Source organism: Neoarius graeffei, chromosome 22 (genome assembly GCF_027579695.1).
Source record: "Neoarius graeffei isolate fNeoGra1 chromosome 22, fNeoGra1.pri, whole genome shotgun sequence".
Lineage (NCBI taxonomy): Eukaryota > Metazoa > Chordata > Actinopteri > Siluriformes > Ariidae > Neoarius > Neoarius graeffei.
In genome coordinates, this window is record NC_083590.1 from 26,655,740 (window position 1) to 26,674,727 (window position 18,988).

General features: G+C 43.4%; 1 protein-coding gene across 1 annotated transcript in view; it reads left to right on the forward strand.

Moving 5' to 3' along the window:
- The first annotated feature begins 568 nt into the window (after positions 1-568).
- Positions 569-18,988, forward strand: part of maco1a (macoilin 1a) — a 65,502-nt gene continuing 47,082 nt past the window's right edge. Inside the window, exons 1-3 of the mRNA XM_060904694.1 lie at positions 569-769; positions 12,427-12,568; positions 17,385-17,511. Coding sequence (XP_060760677.1) covers positions 690-769; positions 12,427-12,568; positions 17,385-17,511 — 349 coding nt within the window. The 5' untranslated portion in view covers positions 569-689. The remainder of the gene's footprint in view (positions 770-12,426; positions 12,569-17,384; positions 17,512-18,988) is intronic.

An 18,988-nucleotide genomic window follows, 5' to 3' on the forward strand; every position in this document is an offset into this window, starting at 1 on the left:
CAGCGCTAACCACTACACCACCGTGCCGCCCTCAGACTTAAATATTTTTGTAAAACAAGTGTTTTTCTATAAAATATACTTGCGTTCTTGATAACTATGTTCTTGAGTGGGTTCTTTTTTTTTTTACAGAAAAGCCGTTCTGCATGGACATTCATTGAAGCCCTCATTGTTTTTTAATGGTTATTTATGAGCGTTTAGGGGTTACAATAATGTAAGTCTAGGTTGCTTTATATAAAAGGTATGTCCAGAAATATTGATGTCACTGTCTAAGCAGAGGGATCTGGCTTCTTTAGACGCTGTCTTCTTAAAACTGAATAAATATTTAAAAAGAGCCGAATGAGCCAGTCTTTTGAACGGCTCTTTTCAAAGAACGGATCACAAAGATGCGGATCCCATCAAAGAGCCATAAATCCCAGCTCTAATGAACACTGAGTCCAGGAGGCAGCTCTCCTCCTGCGCGCGCCGCCATCTTCAGGGCCGGAAGCGAAGACGCGCTCAGAGTACGTCATGACGTCGGATTTAAAAGTGGGCGGGGCGTCTGTCTGTCTGTCTGTCTAGTTGGAGTTGTTGTTATTGATTTGCTGTGCGCGTGCTGGAGTTGCGGGCGGTGTTAGTGTGAGTTTAACCCGGTATACAAGAGTTGGGAAATAAACAAACAAACAAACAAACTGCTGGAAAAGGGAGCGAGAATGAAGCGGCGCAATGCGGACTGCAGCAAACTCCGCCGCCCGGTAAAGCGGAGCCGAATCACCGAGGGAATGCACGGCAGGTAGGCGGGAGGAGGCGCACCGCGGCCCGGTCCGAAACACAGCTGGGAACCGCTGCAGCTGGGCGGAGTGATAACGGCCTAGCTTTAGCTTTTAGCTCAGACACTCTGCTAACTAACCACTCACTGAACAGCCCAGACAGCTGGAGGGAGGGAGGGAGTGCACATCTGCAGCTGATGTGCTGGTCTGGATCACCCAGAGCTGTTCCCATCCCACTCCTGCGGAGGAAACTTTCATCAGATCTCACTCATTCAGCTCTTATGGCTGATCAGTCTATGATAACTGATTTTCTCCATCATCAAGTCTGATGATTTTATTTTATTTTCTGTTTTACATGTATCCCTCTAAATCAAGTTCTAGCTCAAAGTTCATCTGTCAGTTAATGAGCCTGCTGCATGTTTATTTCATCTAAGGGGGAGCCATAGCCTAATGGTTAGAAACAGCTTTGGGATCAAAAGGTTGCTGGTTCGATTCCCTAGACCTTGAGCAAGGTACCTAACCCCCAGTTATCAGTTCGGGCGTTGAACCCGACTGACTTATCTCATCATGATAGCAGCTAGATGTTTGTTCCTGGCTTGCTGAAAATGTATCAACCAGGGGCGATTCTAGCATCTGATCTTTGGGGGTGCTTAGCCCCCAGAGCTGACAGAGGCACCTGGCTTGAACAACAGTGTTTCCACATTTATTCCACATTTAGACTAGACTTAACTAGACAAGACCAGACTTGTGCAATGTTTTAACAGAAGCTGACCCAATAAACTATGATATCTACACATTTACAATATTTACGTTATATTTTTAACTAAACAAGATCTACTACTGGGCGGCACGGTGGTGTAGTGGTTAGCGCTGTCGCCTCACAGCAAGAAGGTCCTGGGTTCGAGCCCCGGGGCCGACGAGGGCCTTTCTGTGCGGAGTTTGCATGTTCTCCCCGTGTCCGCGGGGGTTTCCTCCGGGTGCTCCGGTTTCCCCCACAGTCCAAAGACATGCAGGTTAGGTTAACTGGTGACTCTAAATTGAGCGTAGGTGTGAATGTGAGTGTGAATGGTTGTCTGTGTCTATGTGTCAGCCCTGTGATGACCTGGCGACTTGTCCAGGGTGTACCCCGCCTTTCGCCCGTAGTCAGCTGGGATAGGCTCCAGCTTGCCTGCGACCCTGTAGAAGGATAAAGCGGCTAGAGATAATGAGATGAGATGAGAAGATCTGCTACTGCATTTGTATTGTTGGAGCTATTCATTTTGAACAGTGGTAATTGTTAATTACTTAACTCCAGTCCGTACCTTCACATCTCGCTATGCCAGTAATACTCAGGTGCTACTTCGAGTTCCTCATCGGCGTGGAATCCAGTTAAAAAAAACACCATGTCGTAGCAAGCACTCGCGTGGACAGGCAACCCAATCAGAGGGGACGCAAGGAGGAGAGGGATTTTACTGCTCATAGAACTATCACGTAACAGGTGAATTCAAGAACACACACGCCCGCGCACACATTCATTGCGCAGTGCGCAAGGGCACTTATTTTTGAAAATTACATCCAAAAGCAGTGTTTTTGAGGGTGCTGAGCTAGGGGGTGCTGAGCTCGTTTTTGGGGGTGCTTGAGCACCCCCAAAAATAGGCTAAACACGCCCCTGGTATCAACCGCTTGGCCACAGCAGATCTTTCGTCTGCATCCTGCCACTTTCATGTCCTCTCTCACCACATCCCTGGATCTCCTCTTTGGCCGCCTTCGTTTTCGTGTGCCTGGCAGCTCCATCCGACATGCTCTGCATCTGTTCTCAGGATGTGCCCGTACCATCTCAGTCTCATCTCTCTTACTTGCAGAGCATCTCCTTTACCTCCAGCTAAATTGTGAAAAACTTTCATCAGGTGTCACTCGTTGATTGAGCTCTTGTGGCTTATCGATCTATGGGTTACAACTGATTTTCTCCATCATCAAGTGTGGTGATTTTTTTTTTTTTTTGTGCACAGTAGGTTTGCTTTACATGTATCCCTCTAAATCAAGTTCTAGCTCAAAGTTCATCTGTCAGTTAATGAGCCTGCTGCATGTTTATTTCATCTAAGGGGGAGCCATAGCCTAATGGTTAGAAACAGCTTTGGGATCAAAAGGTTGCTGGTTCGATTCCCTAGACCTTGAGCAAGGTACCTAACCCCCAGTTATCAGTTCGGGCGTTGAACCCGACTGACTTATCTCATCATGATAGCAGCTAGATGTTTGTTCCTGGCTTGCTGAAAATGTATCAACCGCTTGGCCACAGCAGATCTTTCGTCTGCATCCTGCCACTTTCATGTCCTCTCTCACCACATCCATGTATCTCCTCTTTGGCCGCCTTCGTTTTCGTGTGCCTGGCAGCTCCATCCGACATGCTCTGCATCTCTTCTCAGGATGTGCCCGTACCATCTCAGTCTCATCTCTCTTACTTGCAGAGCATCTCCTTTAACTCCAGCTAAATTGTGAAAAACTTTCATCAGGTGTCACTCGTTGATTGAGCTCTTGTGGCTTATCGTTCTATGGGTTACAACGGATTTTCTCCATCATCAAGTGTGGTGATTTTTTTTTTTTTGTGCACAGTAGGTTTGCTTTACATGTATCCCTCTAAATCAAGTTCTCGCTCAAAGTTCATCTGTCAGTTAATGAGCCTGCTGCATGTTTATTTCATCTAAGAGGAAGCCATAGCCTAATGGTTAGAGAAACAGCTTGGGATCAAAAGGTTGCTGGTTTGATTCCCTAGACCTTGAGCAAAGTACCTAACCCCCAACCGCTCTGGCAAGAGTGGTTATCAGTTCGGGCATTGAACCCAGCTGACTTATCTCTTCATGATAGCAGCTAGATGTTTGTTCCTGGCCTGCTGAAAATGTATCAACTGCTGTGGGATTTTAGAACAGTAGATTTGTTCTCATTTAACTCCAGTTTCTTCTTCTTCTTCATTTGGCTGCTCCCAGTTAGGGAGCAGATCCCACAGTGGGTCTTTTGTCTCCATTGCTCCCTGTCTTCTGCATCCTGCCACTTTCATGTCCTCTCTCACCACATCCATGTATCTCCTCTTTGGCCTTCCTCGTTTTCGTGTGCCTGGCAGCTCCATCCTCAACATTCTCCTTCCAACATGCTCTGCATCTCTTCTCAGGATGTGCCCGTACCATCTCTGTCTCATCTCTCTTACTGAGATGGTATGGGCACATCCTGAGAAGAGATGCAGAGCATCTCATTTAACTCCAGCTAAATTATGAGACACTTTCATCAGGTGTCACACATTAATCAGAGTTCATTAATCAATCAATCAATCAATCAATGTGTGACACCTGATGAAAGTTTCTTTCACAATTTAGCTGAAGTTTGAGTGAATTGAGAACAGATCTACTATTCTGGGAAAAGATCCATCTATCCGTTCATTATCTCTAGCCGCTTTATCCTGTTCTACAGGGTCGCAGGCAAGCTGGAGCCTATCCCAGCTGACTACAGGCGAAAGGCGGAGTACACCCTGGACAAGTCGCCAGGTCATCACAGGGCTGACACATAGACACAGACAACCATTCACACTCACATTCACACCTACGCTCAATTTAGAGTCACCAGTTAACCTAACCTGCATGTCTTTTGGAGGAAACCGGAGCACCTGGAGGAAACCCACACAGACACGGGGAGAACATGCAAACTCCACACAGAAAGGCCCTCGCCAGCCACTCGGCTCGAACGCAGGACCTTCTTGCTGTGAGGTGACAATGCTAACCACTACACCGCCCTTCTGGGAAAAGATCTTCCAACATATACATGACGTGTGCATGGAGAATACCAATCAAAAGTTTGGACATGCAGAAGAAGGCGATGAAGAAGACTTTTTGTCACCTGTACACTCGAGCACAGTGAAATTCCTCATCTGCATTTAACCCATCTGAAGCAGTGAACACACACAAACACATACCCAGAGCCAGCGCTCGAAACTAATGGTGTCCCGACGTCCCGGGGACCATAAAAAATGTCATCGGGACACAAAATTATCATATCTGGGACAATCCCGGGACAATGGAAAAAAATAGATCTAGAAAAAAAGTTCTACATTAATATTATTTACAAAGCCGTAACACATACGTAGACATTCACCTAATTTGTCAATTTTAATTTTAAAACGTTAACAGCGAAAAATACATTCGTAGCTACACTTTTGATGCACCTGCATCCGTAGGCTACAGAGCAGCGCGTTCTGTTCTAGAATCTTCGGCCGGAGTCCGCATTATATGGACTTGGAATGGAATTGCTACCGCACACGCTGCGCCGACTCTTGCCAGAACAAAAATGCTTAAGTGGTTGAAGCGGACCGACCGCGGGGAAGAAACTGAAAGCCCAGACATAACGTCTCCGGGACCTTCAGGATCCAAAGTGTCATCGCCTGGTCTGCAGGCAACGCGAGCAACTGAATGAACTTAATGAACACTGTTAGACACGTTATAAAATACAACAGGAATGATGTGGATGATATTGACGGAAGATACCGTTCAACAGAATAAGTGAGTTTTCTTGGTGTCTTTCTAGTTCAGAAAGTTTAGTCAGTCAGCAGCACAACTAGGCTCGGACCTGGCACTATGCTGATGTTGCTAACATTTGCACCCACGTTTCGGCAGCGACAGTTCATAAAAATGGATAACGGAAAGTTCATAAAAATGGATAACGGAAAGTTCATAAAAATGGATAACGGTAATGGTGAAAATTATAAGTTGGCCTTATAAGTGCCAACAGATATTGAAGGTATAAGTAGATGAAATGAACATAAAAGGGATCTTATTTTCAACTAAAGTGTACTGCAGATGTAGGGAGTTGAAACATTTTCTGAATGAGCTAGTTGGCCCCTTTAAATAAACGGGTATCTATTCATACAGTGAGATCGCCAAAGTTTAATCAACTGAAAATGCAATAACTGTAATTTTGAAGTAGATGATGTATAGGACGTGTCGCTTGTGTCTTGTGACTTATTGTAAAAATGATATAAAGGGTTCAAAATCGCATAGTTACAAATATAATAGTAACTTCATATGATAATATTAACCACTGGTTATTTCAGAGAGGAAAAAAAATGGGGACACTATTGCTTCCATTCGGGACAATACAACACAGAATTCGGGACCACTGGGGGACACAAAGAAAAAAAGTTAATTTCGAGCCCTGCCCAGAGCAGTAGGCAGATCTGCGACAGCACCCAGGGAGCAGTTGGAGGTTCAGTGCCTTGTTCAACAGCACTTCAGTCATGATACAGAGGGAAGGGAAAGTGCTGTTCTTTCACTCCACTCCGCTCACGTTTTTCCTGCCAATCCCGGGAATCAAACCGCCAACCCTTTGGGCACATGGCTGCCCCCATCTACTCATTCATCGGTTTTGCTGTATTTTGATTATTTTCTACATTGAACAGTACTGAAGACATCACAACGCCGTCACTTCTTCCAGCTTGTCCCACTGATGTATGTAGGGTCGCTGCCATGTGGACCCGATTGATCCATGTGTCCTATTAATTGGAGCATAGTTTTACACCAGATACACTTCCTGCCACAATTCTCCCATTTCTGGGCTTAGGAAACAACTATTCACACCTATGGACAATTTGCAGAGTAGCCAGTTAACCTATAGCGGTGCTTGAAAGTTTGTGAACCCTTTAGAATTTTCTATATTTCTGCATAAATATGACCTAAAACATCATCAGATTTTCACCCAAGTCCTAAAAGTAGATAAAGAGAACCCAGTTAAACAAATGAGACAAAAATATTATACTTGGTCATTTATTTATTGAGGAAAATGATCCAATATTACATATCTGTGAGTGGCAAAAGTATGTGAACCTTTGCTTTCAGTATCTGGTGTGACCCCCTTGTGCAGCAATAACTGCAATTAAACGTTTCCGGTAACTGTTGATCAGTCCTGCACACCGGCTTGGAGGAATTTTAGCCCATTCCTCCGTACAGAACAGCTTCAACTCTGGGATGTTGGTGGGTTTCCTCACATGAACTGCTCGCTTCAGGTCCTTCCACAACATTTCCATTGGATTAAGGTCAGGACTTTGACTTGGCCATTCCAAAACATTAACTTTATTCTTCTTTAACCATTCTTTGGTAGAACGACTTGTGTGCTTTGGGTTGTTGTCTTGCTGCATGACCCACCTTCTCTTGAGATTCAGTTCATGGACAGATGTCCTGATATTTTCCTTTAGAATTTGCTGGTATAATTCATAATTCATTGTTCCATCAATGATGGCAAGCCGTCCTGGCCCAGACGCAGCAAAACAGGCCCAAACCATGATACTACCACCATCATGTTTCACAGATGGGATAAGGTTCTTATGCTGGAATGCAGTGTTTTCCTTCCTCCAAACATAACACTTCTCATTTAAACCAAAAAGTTCTATTTTGGTCCCATCCGTCCACAAAACATTTTTCCAATAGCCTTCTGGCTTGTCCACGTGATCTTTAGCAAACTGCAGACGAGCAGCAATGTTCTTTTTGGAGAGCAGTGGCTTTCTCCTTGCAACCCTGCCATGCACACCATTGCTGTTCAGCGTTCTCCTGATGGTGGACTCATGAGCATTAACAATAGCCAATGTGAGAGAGGCCTTCAGTTGCTTAGAAGTTACCCTGGGGTCCTTTGTGACCTCGCCGACTATTACACGCCTTGCTCTTGGAGTGATCTCTGTTGGTCGACCACTCCTGCAGAGGGTAACAATGGTCTTGAGTTTCCTCCATTTGTACACAATCTGTCTGACTGTGGATTGGTGGAGTCCAAACTCTTTAGAGATGGTTTTGTAACCTTTTCCAGCCTGATGAGCATCAACAATGCTTTTTCTGAGGTCCTCAGAAATCTCCTTTGTTCGTGCCATGATACACTTCCACAAACATGTGTTGTGAAGATCAGACTTTGATAGATCCCTGTTCTTTAAATAAAACAGGGCGCCCACTCACACCTGATTGTCATCCCAATGATTGAAAACACCTGACTCTAATTTCACCTTCAAATTAACTGCTTATCCTAGAGGTTCACATACTTTTGCCACTCACAGATATGTAATATTGGATAATTTTCCTCAATAAATAAATGACCAAGTATAATATTTTTGTCTCATTTGTTTAACTGGGTTCTCTTTATCTACTTTTAAGACTTGTGTGAAAATCTGATGATGTTTTAGGTCATATATGTAGAAATATAGAAAATTCTTAAGGGTTCGCAAACTTTCAAGCATCACTGTAACTGCATGTCTTTGGACTGTTGGAGAAACCGGAGGAAACCCACGCAGACAACATGCAAACTCCACACAAAGGTCCCCGCTGGCCTCAAACCCAGAACCTTCTTGCTGTGAGGTGGCCGTGCTAACCACTACACCACCGTGCCGCCCCCAAGACATCACAGCTATGAAATAATTATATGGTATTATGTGGTAAACAAAAAGTTGTGTGTTGTGTTTTTTAGATTCTTCAAAGTAGCCAGTGTTTACCTTGATACTTTGCACACTTGTCATTGTCTTAACCAGCTTCATGAGGTTGTCACCTGGAATACTTTTCAGTTAACAAGTGTGCCTCGTCAAAAGTTAATTAGTGGAGGAGATTCTTGCCTTCTTAATGCGTTTTGAGATCAAATAGTAAATAATAAATACAGTAAATGGGCCTATTCCACACCACAACTGTCGTAATCCGTACAGTATTATATCGAGAACTGAGAAATTACATCCATTATTATTTTAAGACATGAAGTGTCTTTTTAATTCATTAAAATGAAGAAAAAACATTTGTTGTCTCTGAAATCAATCACTACTCACTATATAGGGAATTACTGTACTGAGGACTATATTGTGAGCTCACTGATTAAATGGGGGAAAAACGCTTTCGAGATCAGTCGGCTGGAGGGTTTTCAAAATAATAAATCCATATTATACTGAGCATATTTCTCTACATTAATAAATACAAAATACTTTGTGTGTGTTGCATCTTTCAGTTCTTTTAAATCAAGACTGAATACTTTCTTGTTTGCTGCTGGCTTTGAGGCTTTTGATTAATTCCTCGTTTTGCACTGTAACTTTTTTTTTTTTTTTTTATTCTTGTATTTTATCTGTCTTCTCGTCTCGTCTTCTTTCGCTTTATCCGGGGCCGGGTCGCGGAGGCAGCAGTCTAAGCATGGAAGCCCAAACTTCCCTTTCCCCAGACACCTCGGCCAGCTCCTCGGGAAGAACACCGAGGCGTTCCCAGGCCAGCCGAGAGACATAGTCCCTCCAGCGTGTCCTGGGTCTTTCCCGAGGGGACATGCCTGGAACACCTCCCCAGGGAGGCGTCCAGGAGGCATCCGAAAAAGATGCCCGAGCCACCTCAGCTGGTTCCTCTCGATGTGGAGGAGCAGCGGCTCTACTCCGAGCTCCTCCCAAGTGACTGTGCTTCTCACCCTATCTCTAAGGGAGCGCCCAGCCACCCTGCGAAGGAAACTCATTTCGGCCGCTTGTGTCCGCGATCTTGTTCTTTCGGTCATTACCCAAAGCTCATGACCATAGGTGAGAGTCGGAACGTAGATCGACCAGTAAATCGAGAGCTTCACCTTTTGGCTCAGCTCCTTCTTCACCACGATGGACCAGTAAAGCGACCGCATCACTGCGGAGGCTGCACCGATCCGCCTGTCAATCTCATGCTCTATCCTTCCCTCTATCTGTCTTGTTCCATTTAAACTTTTCTGTCCTCTTACTATTTTTGATTGTACTTGAATGTCCGTTTATAATGTTTCTTTTTCCGTCCGTTTACCCCAATACACTTTTTTTTCTTTTTTTTTTAGCGCGACTGCAATGCATGATGGGACATTGCTTGGTTAGTGATGACTGGTTGTACACTACTTTTCATGATGCATTGTGGGATACTATGAATCCACTATTGCCCCTTTTCCGCCAAAGCCGTTCCAGGGCTGGTTCGGGGCCAGTGCTTAGTTTGGAACCGGGTTTTCTGTTTCCACTGACAAAGAACTGGGTCTGGGGCCAGAAAAACCGGTTCCAGGCTAGCACCAACTCTCTGCTGGGCCAGAGGAAAGAACTGCTTATGTCAGCGGGGGGGGGCGGGGCGGAGTTGTTGAGACCAATAACAAGACCGCGAAAGATCGCCATTTTTAAGCGACGAGAAGCGGCAGCTGTACAAACGCGAAGTTATCCATTATTATTATTATTATTATTATTATTATTATTATTATTATTGCTGCTGCTGCTTCTTCCGTGTTGTTTTTGCTTCGATATTCGCGCCAAGGTTTCTGCAAACGTAGCGATGTAACTGACGTATACAGCGACGTAACTGACGTATACAGCGACGTAATGACGTGGCTTCCCTTGGCACCGCGAGCTATGGAAAAGCAAACTGGTTCTCAGCTGGCTCGCAAGTTGAACGAGTTGTGAAGCAGCACCAGCACTGGCCCCGAACCAGCCCTGGAACTGATTTGGTGGAAAAGGGGTATATATGGGGTGTAATAATCCTCACTATACATTCGGACAGCACTACAAAATGGCGAACTCACTATATAGTCCACTATATAGCAGGGTTCTCTACTTTTCAAAAATAAAAGGTGGTGCCGGGGGTTTGGGGGCCGCCTAGGCCCCCAGTGGGGTCTAGTGGGGGGCCAGAGGGACGAAGTCCCCCTGAAGCTGACAGACTTTGGGCTTTTTTGACAGTGAAACTGGCCAATAAATGGATCGGAAATGCTAAATCATTGTTAAAATCATTTTACAAAAATTAACACGTTCTTACTGTACATAACAGCTTTATTGTCAATGTGAGACTCGTTTGACATTTTCAGTTGAGACTGATGCACCTGTTGCGCATCCCTGAATTAATCATTTATTTTTCACACAGAAAAAAATATAAACTTCCATGCATAAACCAAATACCCAATTACAATAAATGCATTTATTTTTTTCATGGTGCGGTTTCCATCAAATCCTGCGCTCTGATTGGCTGGCGAGCGGGTCTGTATCCTACGGTACGGATCCCAGTTACGGACCTCTGGCGACTCGCTCATTCACAACAAACAGCATGGTAGCATTTTTTTTGTCAATATTTATCTTTTTTTTTTTTTAATAAGATTTATTTCTAAGATTATCAAAAGTCTTATAAATTTTTGCAGCATTTCTCAGGAGAACAGCATTAATTTTACAGCATGGATAGCGATAACGACAGTGTTCACAGCGAAAGCGAGTTTTACTACCTTGAGGAAGAAGAAGAAATAAAAGAAAACATTTCAGGAGAAAGCTAAAAACCTCTAACTGTTGCTAACACTGAGCAAAAACATGGCTGAATCCTGAATGACTCAGTTTTGTATAAATAGGGGACTATATAGGCGGCAAAATGTAGTTTTTTTCCTGCCATGGAAGTGCACTTGTATACCGAGGAGGAAGCTATTTGCATTACAGCCGTGAATGAGGATTCAAAATGGCGGCTCGGCTCGGTTTTCCCTTTCGGGCGCTCTCGTTTTCTGTTAGAATTTGGAAAAGAAAAAAATAAATATATTATTTACCAGCTTAAGTTCGGTCCGTATGGTGAAATACTGTGACCTCGGCCTTGAATACTGACCTCGGCCCAGAGGGCCTCGCTCAGTACTTTCAAGACCTCGGTCACGGTATTTCACGATACGGACCTCCCAGCTGGTATCGCCTACACAATCACAGATACGTAAAATAAAAGACCTGAACTTAACTAATGTGTGTGTGCTGTTATATGATCACTAAGTGTGTATGGTCAGAAAAGACAATAGATAAGCGTTGCACAATAACGCTACAAACACCCATAAAGTTATTTAGCTGCTGGCTGGCTGCAGCTTGTAGCTTCCAGCATTACTATGTGTCAGTATAGTGTAATGTGCGGTGTAGCGTAACGCAGGGATGGATCTCAATCTGCACAGCTCTGGGTCACAATCTGTATGCAGCCAGCCGGATGGTTTTCTGCTGCACTCGCGTGGCCGCTTGAGGTAGCCCCGTATGCATTCGTTTAATGGTCTTCTGCGTATTAAATAGTAACAAAATTATGATAACGCGAATACGATTTATTTGGTGTATACTGATGAAGGTACGGGGCGGCACGGTAGTGTAGTGGTTAGCGCTGTCGCCTCACAGCAAGAAGGTCCGGGTTTGAGCCCAGTGGCCGGCGAGGGCCTTTCTGTGCGGCGTTTGCATGTTCTCCCCGTGTCTGCGTGCGGGTGCTCCGGTTTCCCCCACAGTCCAAAGACATGCAGGTTAGGTTAACTGGTGACTCTAAATTGACCGTAGGTGTGAATGTGAGTGTGAATGGTTGTCTGTGTCTATGTGTCAGCCCTGTGATGACCTGGTGACTTGTCCAGGGTGTACCCCGCCTTTCACCCGTAGTCAGCTGGGATAGGCTCCAGCTTGCCTGCGACCCTGTAGAACAGGATAAAGCGGCTACAGATAATGAGATGAGATGATGAAGGTACGTTTTTTGGGGGTTTTTTTGGCCAAGGGAAGGGCAGCGGGCCAGAATTATAACTTGGTGGTGCGCCACTTTAAAAGTGCCCGTAGAGAAGACTGTACAGTGAGTAGTGAGTGATTTCAGACACAGGGATTGAATTCAAAGGTGTGTCCAAACTTTTTTTTTTTCCAGTTAGTTATTTATTGTTATGAATGCACGTTTCTGATCCGTGTCCTATACCTTGTGTCTTGCAGTACCTTCCTCTACCTGAAGTTCCTGCTCGTGTGGGCTCTGGTGCTACTGGCAGACTTTGTCCTGGAGTTTCGCTTTGAGTACTTGTGGCCTTTCTGGCTCTTTATCAGGAGCGTGTATGACTCCTTCAGGTACCAGGGACTGGTGAGTGAATGAATGATCATTTGTAGCTACGTTGTATTTCAGGACCGGGCACGCAGTCACTCAAACGAGGAATCGAACACGACAGGGCATGCTGTAATGGAGAACTAATCAACGACAGGATGCCTTTACCACTCTGAAGATGAGTATTATACAGAGGGGTTGTATTCGTCTTATAGCGCAGCAATTTGCTAATGACGTTTTTTTTTTTAAATGACCTCCAAGACTGGAGACTCTCTTTCCACAAATGCTAAATAAATATCTCACTGAAAGCTTCAGCGTATAAACGTTTTAATTTGCTTGTATGGCACGCCCGTCATCCAGGTTGTTATGGAAATGAGAACCGATTCGAACAACCACGTTAATATAGAACCCGAATTGAATTATGGCAAGAACTACTGTCAGAGCTGCTGTTGGCAGAGGTGGACAAAGCACCCAACTTCATTACTTAAGTCAAAGTACAGATCCCACTGGTTAAATGTGACTCCGATACAAGTGCAAGTTGTCGAGTCAATTTTTTACTTCAGTTAAAGTACTGAAGTACTTGCTTTTAAAAATACTTAAGTATTAAAAGTACATTTTCTGTGAATGCATCGTTGTATTATTGCCACAACGCTTACAAAACCTAACGCCGTTACCAAAGACAGAAATGTGAATTCACAAAATGAACGCATGCTGGGCCATCATGGTGGTTTAACGTTAAGCTAGCTAGTCAGTGAAGCGCCACCTGACATGCTAGCAAACTCTGTTCAAACTCGAAATCATACTGGGTAGCTAACGCTACTAGAAAATAAATATTTCTACATTCTGTTTATTTGGCAAGATTATGCTAAAACATTTCTGAAAGGACTTCAGTTAAGTTAATGTTATTCATGTTAGCGTAACTCCGTTTTTACATGCTAACTACCATTTAACTAGCTATGTGTTAACGTTAGCCATGGACAAGGCGAAGGCAACTTGGTGGGCAAATCCATAGAAAGTCATTTGACTAACCAGACTGTATAGCTACGTTCAGGGATCGAAACGGGCGGTCGCTCACTCGCCAATGCGAGTTGGAAAGGGTACGGGCGACTAGTGACAACATGTACTCGACTGAGTGGGCGGCTGGCTCGCCACGCGCTATATATACATATATATATATATATATATATATATATATATATATTAGTGCTGTCAAAAATGTCGCGTTATTAACGCGTTAACTTGACTCAATTTTAACGGCGATAATTTTTTTTATCGCGAGATTAACGCTCTGTGACATGATGTAGGTTTTTTATAAGCTTTTGAAACTGCCAGGAACTTGGAACAGAGACTTTGCTTAGAAGACCGATAGCAGCTAGACTGTAATGCCACGCCCCGCACAGCCAGAGTCCTCTGCCCTCCTCCCCCAAAGAACCAGCGCGGGCAGGGCGCGCTAGTAGAGATGGGATTTGTGGCTCTTTGATGGGATCCGCATCTTTTTGATCCGTTCTTTGAAAAGAGCCGTTCAAAAGACTGGCTCATTTGGCTCTTTTTAAATATTTATTCAGTTTTAAGAAGACAGCGTCTAAAGAAGCCAGAGCCCTCTGAACTGTAAACTCAATGCTATCCCAGAAATCCTTCCTGTAATATGCAAATTTGGCCGCCTCTGATTGGACAGCGCGACGCATCAACAGGCAGAAAGTGTAAAAGTACAAAATGTGTTAAGTGAGCTGAAACAGTAAAGATCAGATTCAATGCAATATTTATCAACGAACAACTTAAACTTAATATAATAGTGTACTTTATATTATAATCAAGCATGTCAAGCCTACCGTCACTGTGTAACCTGTCTCTCTGAGTTGTAGACTAACTCAAGCAGTAGATCACTTCACTCATGGTTCTTTTGCCAGCCCCGGTGCTCGGCTTAGGTTTCACTTTGCAGTGGCTGTGTCAAGACGTGTTATGCTTTGCAATACAAAGCAAGCCCATTCACGTTTTTATGCTGATAAGAGAATTACGATGGTTTTTCATGTGACAAAAATGTGCGATTAAATTGCGATTAATCGCGAGTTAACTATGACAGTCGCGACATTAATCGCGATTAAATATTTTAATCGCTTGACAGCAGTAAAATATATATATAAAACTACTCACTGCCTCAATGGTTTTGATCAACGATTCTCGCCCATTTTAAGCAGAACTTGGTCTATTTTACCATTTTTTACAATAATTTCAATAGATTTTGTGAGACATTTGTCAAGTTGGCATAGACGCGGGCGCCGCCATATTGTTTACGTGCGCAGTATACACCGCTACATGCAGCATGGCTGCGCGAAGTTTCGTTTCTTCCCGTTCATTTTCGTTGCTGCCCGTGAAGACAAACGTAACTTGAACCACTATTGGTCAGATAGATTAGACCCCCGCGAAGTTTAAAAGTCCTTGGCTTGACCTTTCTGACAGCTATCAAAACAAACGGATATCGCTCAACAAGATCTGGATGAGGGTTTCGAAGATTGTGATGATAATGAGATGACTGAGGAAGAAGTTTATAGACAGTTGAAATTGATCACTCGTATAATATGGTTGTATTCTATGAATAAATGCATAAAATCGGCTTGAAATTTGTAATTATAAATACGGACCAGTGCTACTCCATTCAGACCAGTAATACCTCTGAGAGGCACTGGTCCGAATGGACCAGTGCTCCTAAATTCCCGTTTCGATCCCTGTACTTTTGTAATGTTATCGCTAGCTCTAAAAGCACAGACAACTTCGTTGCAAGCTTTCTCTTGGAATAAAACGTTTATGTACCTCAATATGCTTCTGTAGTTTCTGTAGGCCGTGATGTGGTTCGTTTTCAGCAAACAAAGCAAATGTTTAAAACGAAACGAATCTTTAATCCTTTCAGAAAACTGAAACATGGGTTCATGGGCCATGAGTGTGTGTGCATTCTCCAGAAGAACCGCCTGCTTCTATTCTGCCATCAACTGATCGTGTTAAATAACGCTGCTGAGAAATCACTGAGCTTGATTTTATACAGTCTATGGACGTGACGTGACCCTAGTGATTACTGATCGGCGGTCTCGGTGTCACCTGCGATAAAACCATCATGTTTGAGGAAAAAAAAACCCAAAAAACATCCACTTTCAAAGCTGCTTCATAGTAATGAGTAACAAGGAGCTTGATGGAAATGTAGTGGAGTGAAAAGTACGATATTTGCCTTTCAAATGTAGTGAAGTTAAAGTCTTAAAGGAACAGTCCACCGTACTTCCATAATGAAAAATGCTCTTCTCTGAATTGAGACGAGCTGATCCGTACCTCTCCGAGCTTTGTGCGACCTCCCAGTCAGTCAGACGCGCTGTTACTCCTGTTAGCAATGTAGCTAGGCTCAGCATGGCCAATGGTATTTTTTGGGGCTGTAGTTAGATGCGACCAAACTCTTCCGCGTTTTTCCTGTTTACATAGGTTTATATGACCAGTGATATGAAACAAGTTCAGTTACACAAATTGAAACGTAGCGATTTTCTATGCGATGGAAAGTCCGCACTGTAATGACAGGCGTACTAACACCTTCTGCGTGCTTCGGCAGCACATTGATACCTTCACTCGGAGTTGTACCATTTTTTTTTTAGACAGGGCGGACGGACCAGGGCATTCGCCCGCCTGGCCGTGCCCGACGAGGAGCGCTCTCGGCCGGCTTGGGAGGCAGACGGCAGCCCCTCCTGGAAGTGTGGTTTTACCATGGGCCTCATGCGGAAAAAGGACAAAGTCCCAATTTTACCATGGGGCTCGAGTTGTACCATTTTTTTAGACAGGGCGGACGGACCAGGGCATTCGCCCGCCTGGCCGTGCCCGAAGAGGAGTGAAGGTATCAATGCGCTGTCGAAGCACGCAGAAGGTGTTAGTACGCCTGTCATTATAGTGCGGACTTTCCATAGCATAGAAAATCGCTACGTTTCAATTTGTGTAACTGAACTTTGTTTCATATCACCGGTCATATAAACCTATGTAAACAGGAAAAACGCGGAAGAGTTTGGTCGCATCTAACTACAGCCCCAAAAAATACCATTGGCCATGCTGAGCCTAGCTACATTGCTAACAGGAGTGACAGCGCGTCTGACTGACTGGGAGGTCACGCAAAGCTCGGAGAGGTACGGATCAGTTCGTCTCAATTCAGAGAAGAACATATTTCATTATGGAAGTACGGTGGACTGTTCCTTTAAGTTTAAAAAAAAATAAAAAATACTCAGTGTACTTATGTACAGCACTCAAGTAAATGTACTTCGTTACTGTCCACCTCTGGCTGTTGGAGAAAATTCATCAACGCCCTCTGACCGGTTGCTGCTGTGGTATAATGGTTAATAACGCCCTGCCGTGTTCTGTTGCCCCGACGGCTTGATACTGTCATTATGATGAATGTATTGAAGGCGTCGTCACAGCATACAGGCGCTAGCTCACTCGAGTATGAATGAAGTGGATTTATGTATTTACTGATGTGGTGGTTAGAAATGAGCCTTAAATGATCCTCTCAAACCTCCCTGTGGATACTCATGAGTGCCATGTGTTTATAGCTAGCACTGATAAATGGAAAGCAGTTATCAAGTTCGCAACTCTGCGTTTTATTTATTTTTTTTCTTCGCCTCTCTCCTTTATATCTGCATAATTGCCAGTGTAGGGCATTGATTGCATTTCTGACAGGAATTGTATCTCTCATATTACACAACAGAGATTGTTTACAAACCTGAAATTGCTCTTTTATTTTTTTATTCGCCTAAAGGCGTCCTTTAGGTCTCCGAAAGCAATCGCATTTAATCTGTCCATTAACTCCTTCCTTCGTCCGTTCCTTTTTATCTTTCAGGCGTTCTCTGTGTTTTTTGTTTGCGTTACGTTCACATCAGACATCATATGCCTGCTGTTCATCCCTATGCAATGGCTGTTTTTCGCCGCCAGCACTTACGTCTGGGTACAGTATGTATGGCACACAGGTATGTGTTGCAATTTTTTAATTTTTTTTAAAGATGTAATAATTGTCAGGCTTTACTGTGTAATGGATTATTACAGGAGGATGTGTTGGAAAAACTTTGTCGAAATTGCTGCAACCATTCTCATTTAATTTTTTGTTTTAAAATAATATATGGTACCAGTCAAAAGTTTGGACACAGCTTGAATGTTTTCTTTATATTTATGAATTAAAAGTCGCTTCATGTCTTAAAGTAATGATGGATGTGTGTCGTTTCTCTTTACTTAGCTCAGTTCTTGACATTTATAATTAGGGATGTCCCGATCCGATTATGTGATCGGAAATCGGGCCCGATCACGTGATCGGAATCGGGCATTGCCTCCCGATCAGGGATCGGATATATATCTATATAATATATTCTCATTTTTAACACATCAATAGCTATGCGTTGGCACAGAGTGAGACCAGACCTCTTGTCTCAACACAGCAACATCAACGCGTGCGGCATGACATCACTTTGTAGCGGAGACGCTATTGGTTATTGGCTGCCTGTTGCCGGCAAAGTTGAACACGGAAGCAGTTCGAAGCGGAAAGCAAAGCATGAGATCATTTTTTTTTTTCGTTGGGTGACAAAAGAAACGGGCTCAAACCTGAAAGGGTAGAAATGCTTGTTTTCATCAAGAAAAACGTTCATTTCCTTAATTGAAATTACTGTACACCACTGTGAGATGCGTTCTTAAAAGCAAATTACCGGCACTGTGGCACTTTATTTTTTTTATTTGTTTGCATTCCTGCCAGGTATTTTAAGGTTATTTTTTTTTAAATTTGTTATTTATTGTTCAAACTGCCTCACGTAAGTGCTCTGTTTGCTAACGGAGTTGTTGGATGTTAAAATAAGGTGTTAAATAAAAAATGAGGAACATCCTGGATCCGTTTCTTTCCTCGTCTTTATTTTTTATGGATTATAAGAAGTATCGGATCGGGACTCGGTATCGGCAGATACTCAAAATCAAATGATCGGTATCGGATCGGAGGGCAAAAAAACCTGATCGGGACATCCCTAATTATAATATGGATTACTCCAGTTGTGGTGTTGAATAGGGATATTTACTGTGTTTTTATTATTTACTATTTACTGTTTGATCTCAAACACATTAAAAAAGGCAATAAACTCGTGCATTAATTAGCTTTTGACGAGGCAGATCTGTTCATCGAAAAGCGTTCCAGGTGACTACCTCATGAAGCTGGTTAAGATAAGGACAATAGTGTGTAAAGCGTCATCAAGATAAACGCTGGATACTTGGAGTCTAAAATATGAAACTTTTTTTTTTTAATTAAATCGCACAATTCCATATATAGTCCTGTGCAGAAGTCTTAGGCACATGTAAAGAAATGCTATAGACCAAAAATGGTTTAAAGTGCATATCTGTGGTTGGTAGAAGAGAGCAACTGGACTTGCTTGAAAAGTCTTGAAGACGTTTCGCCTCTCATCCGAAAGGCAT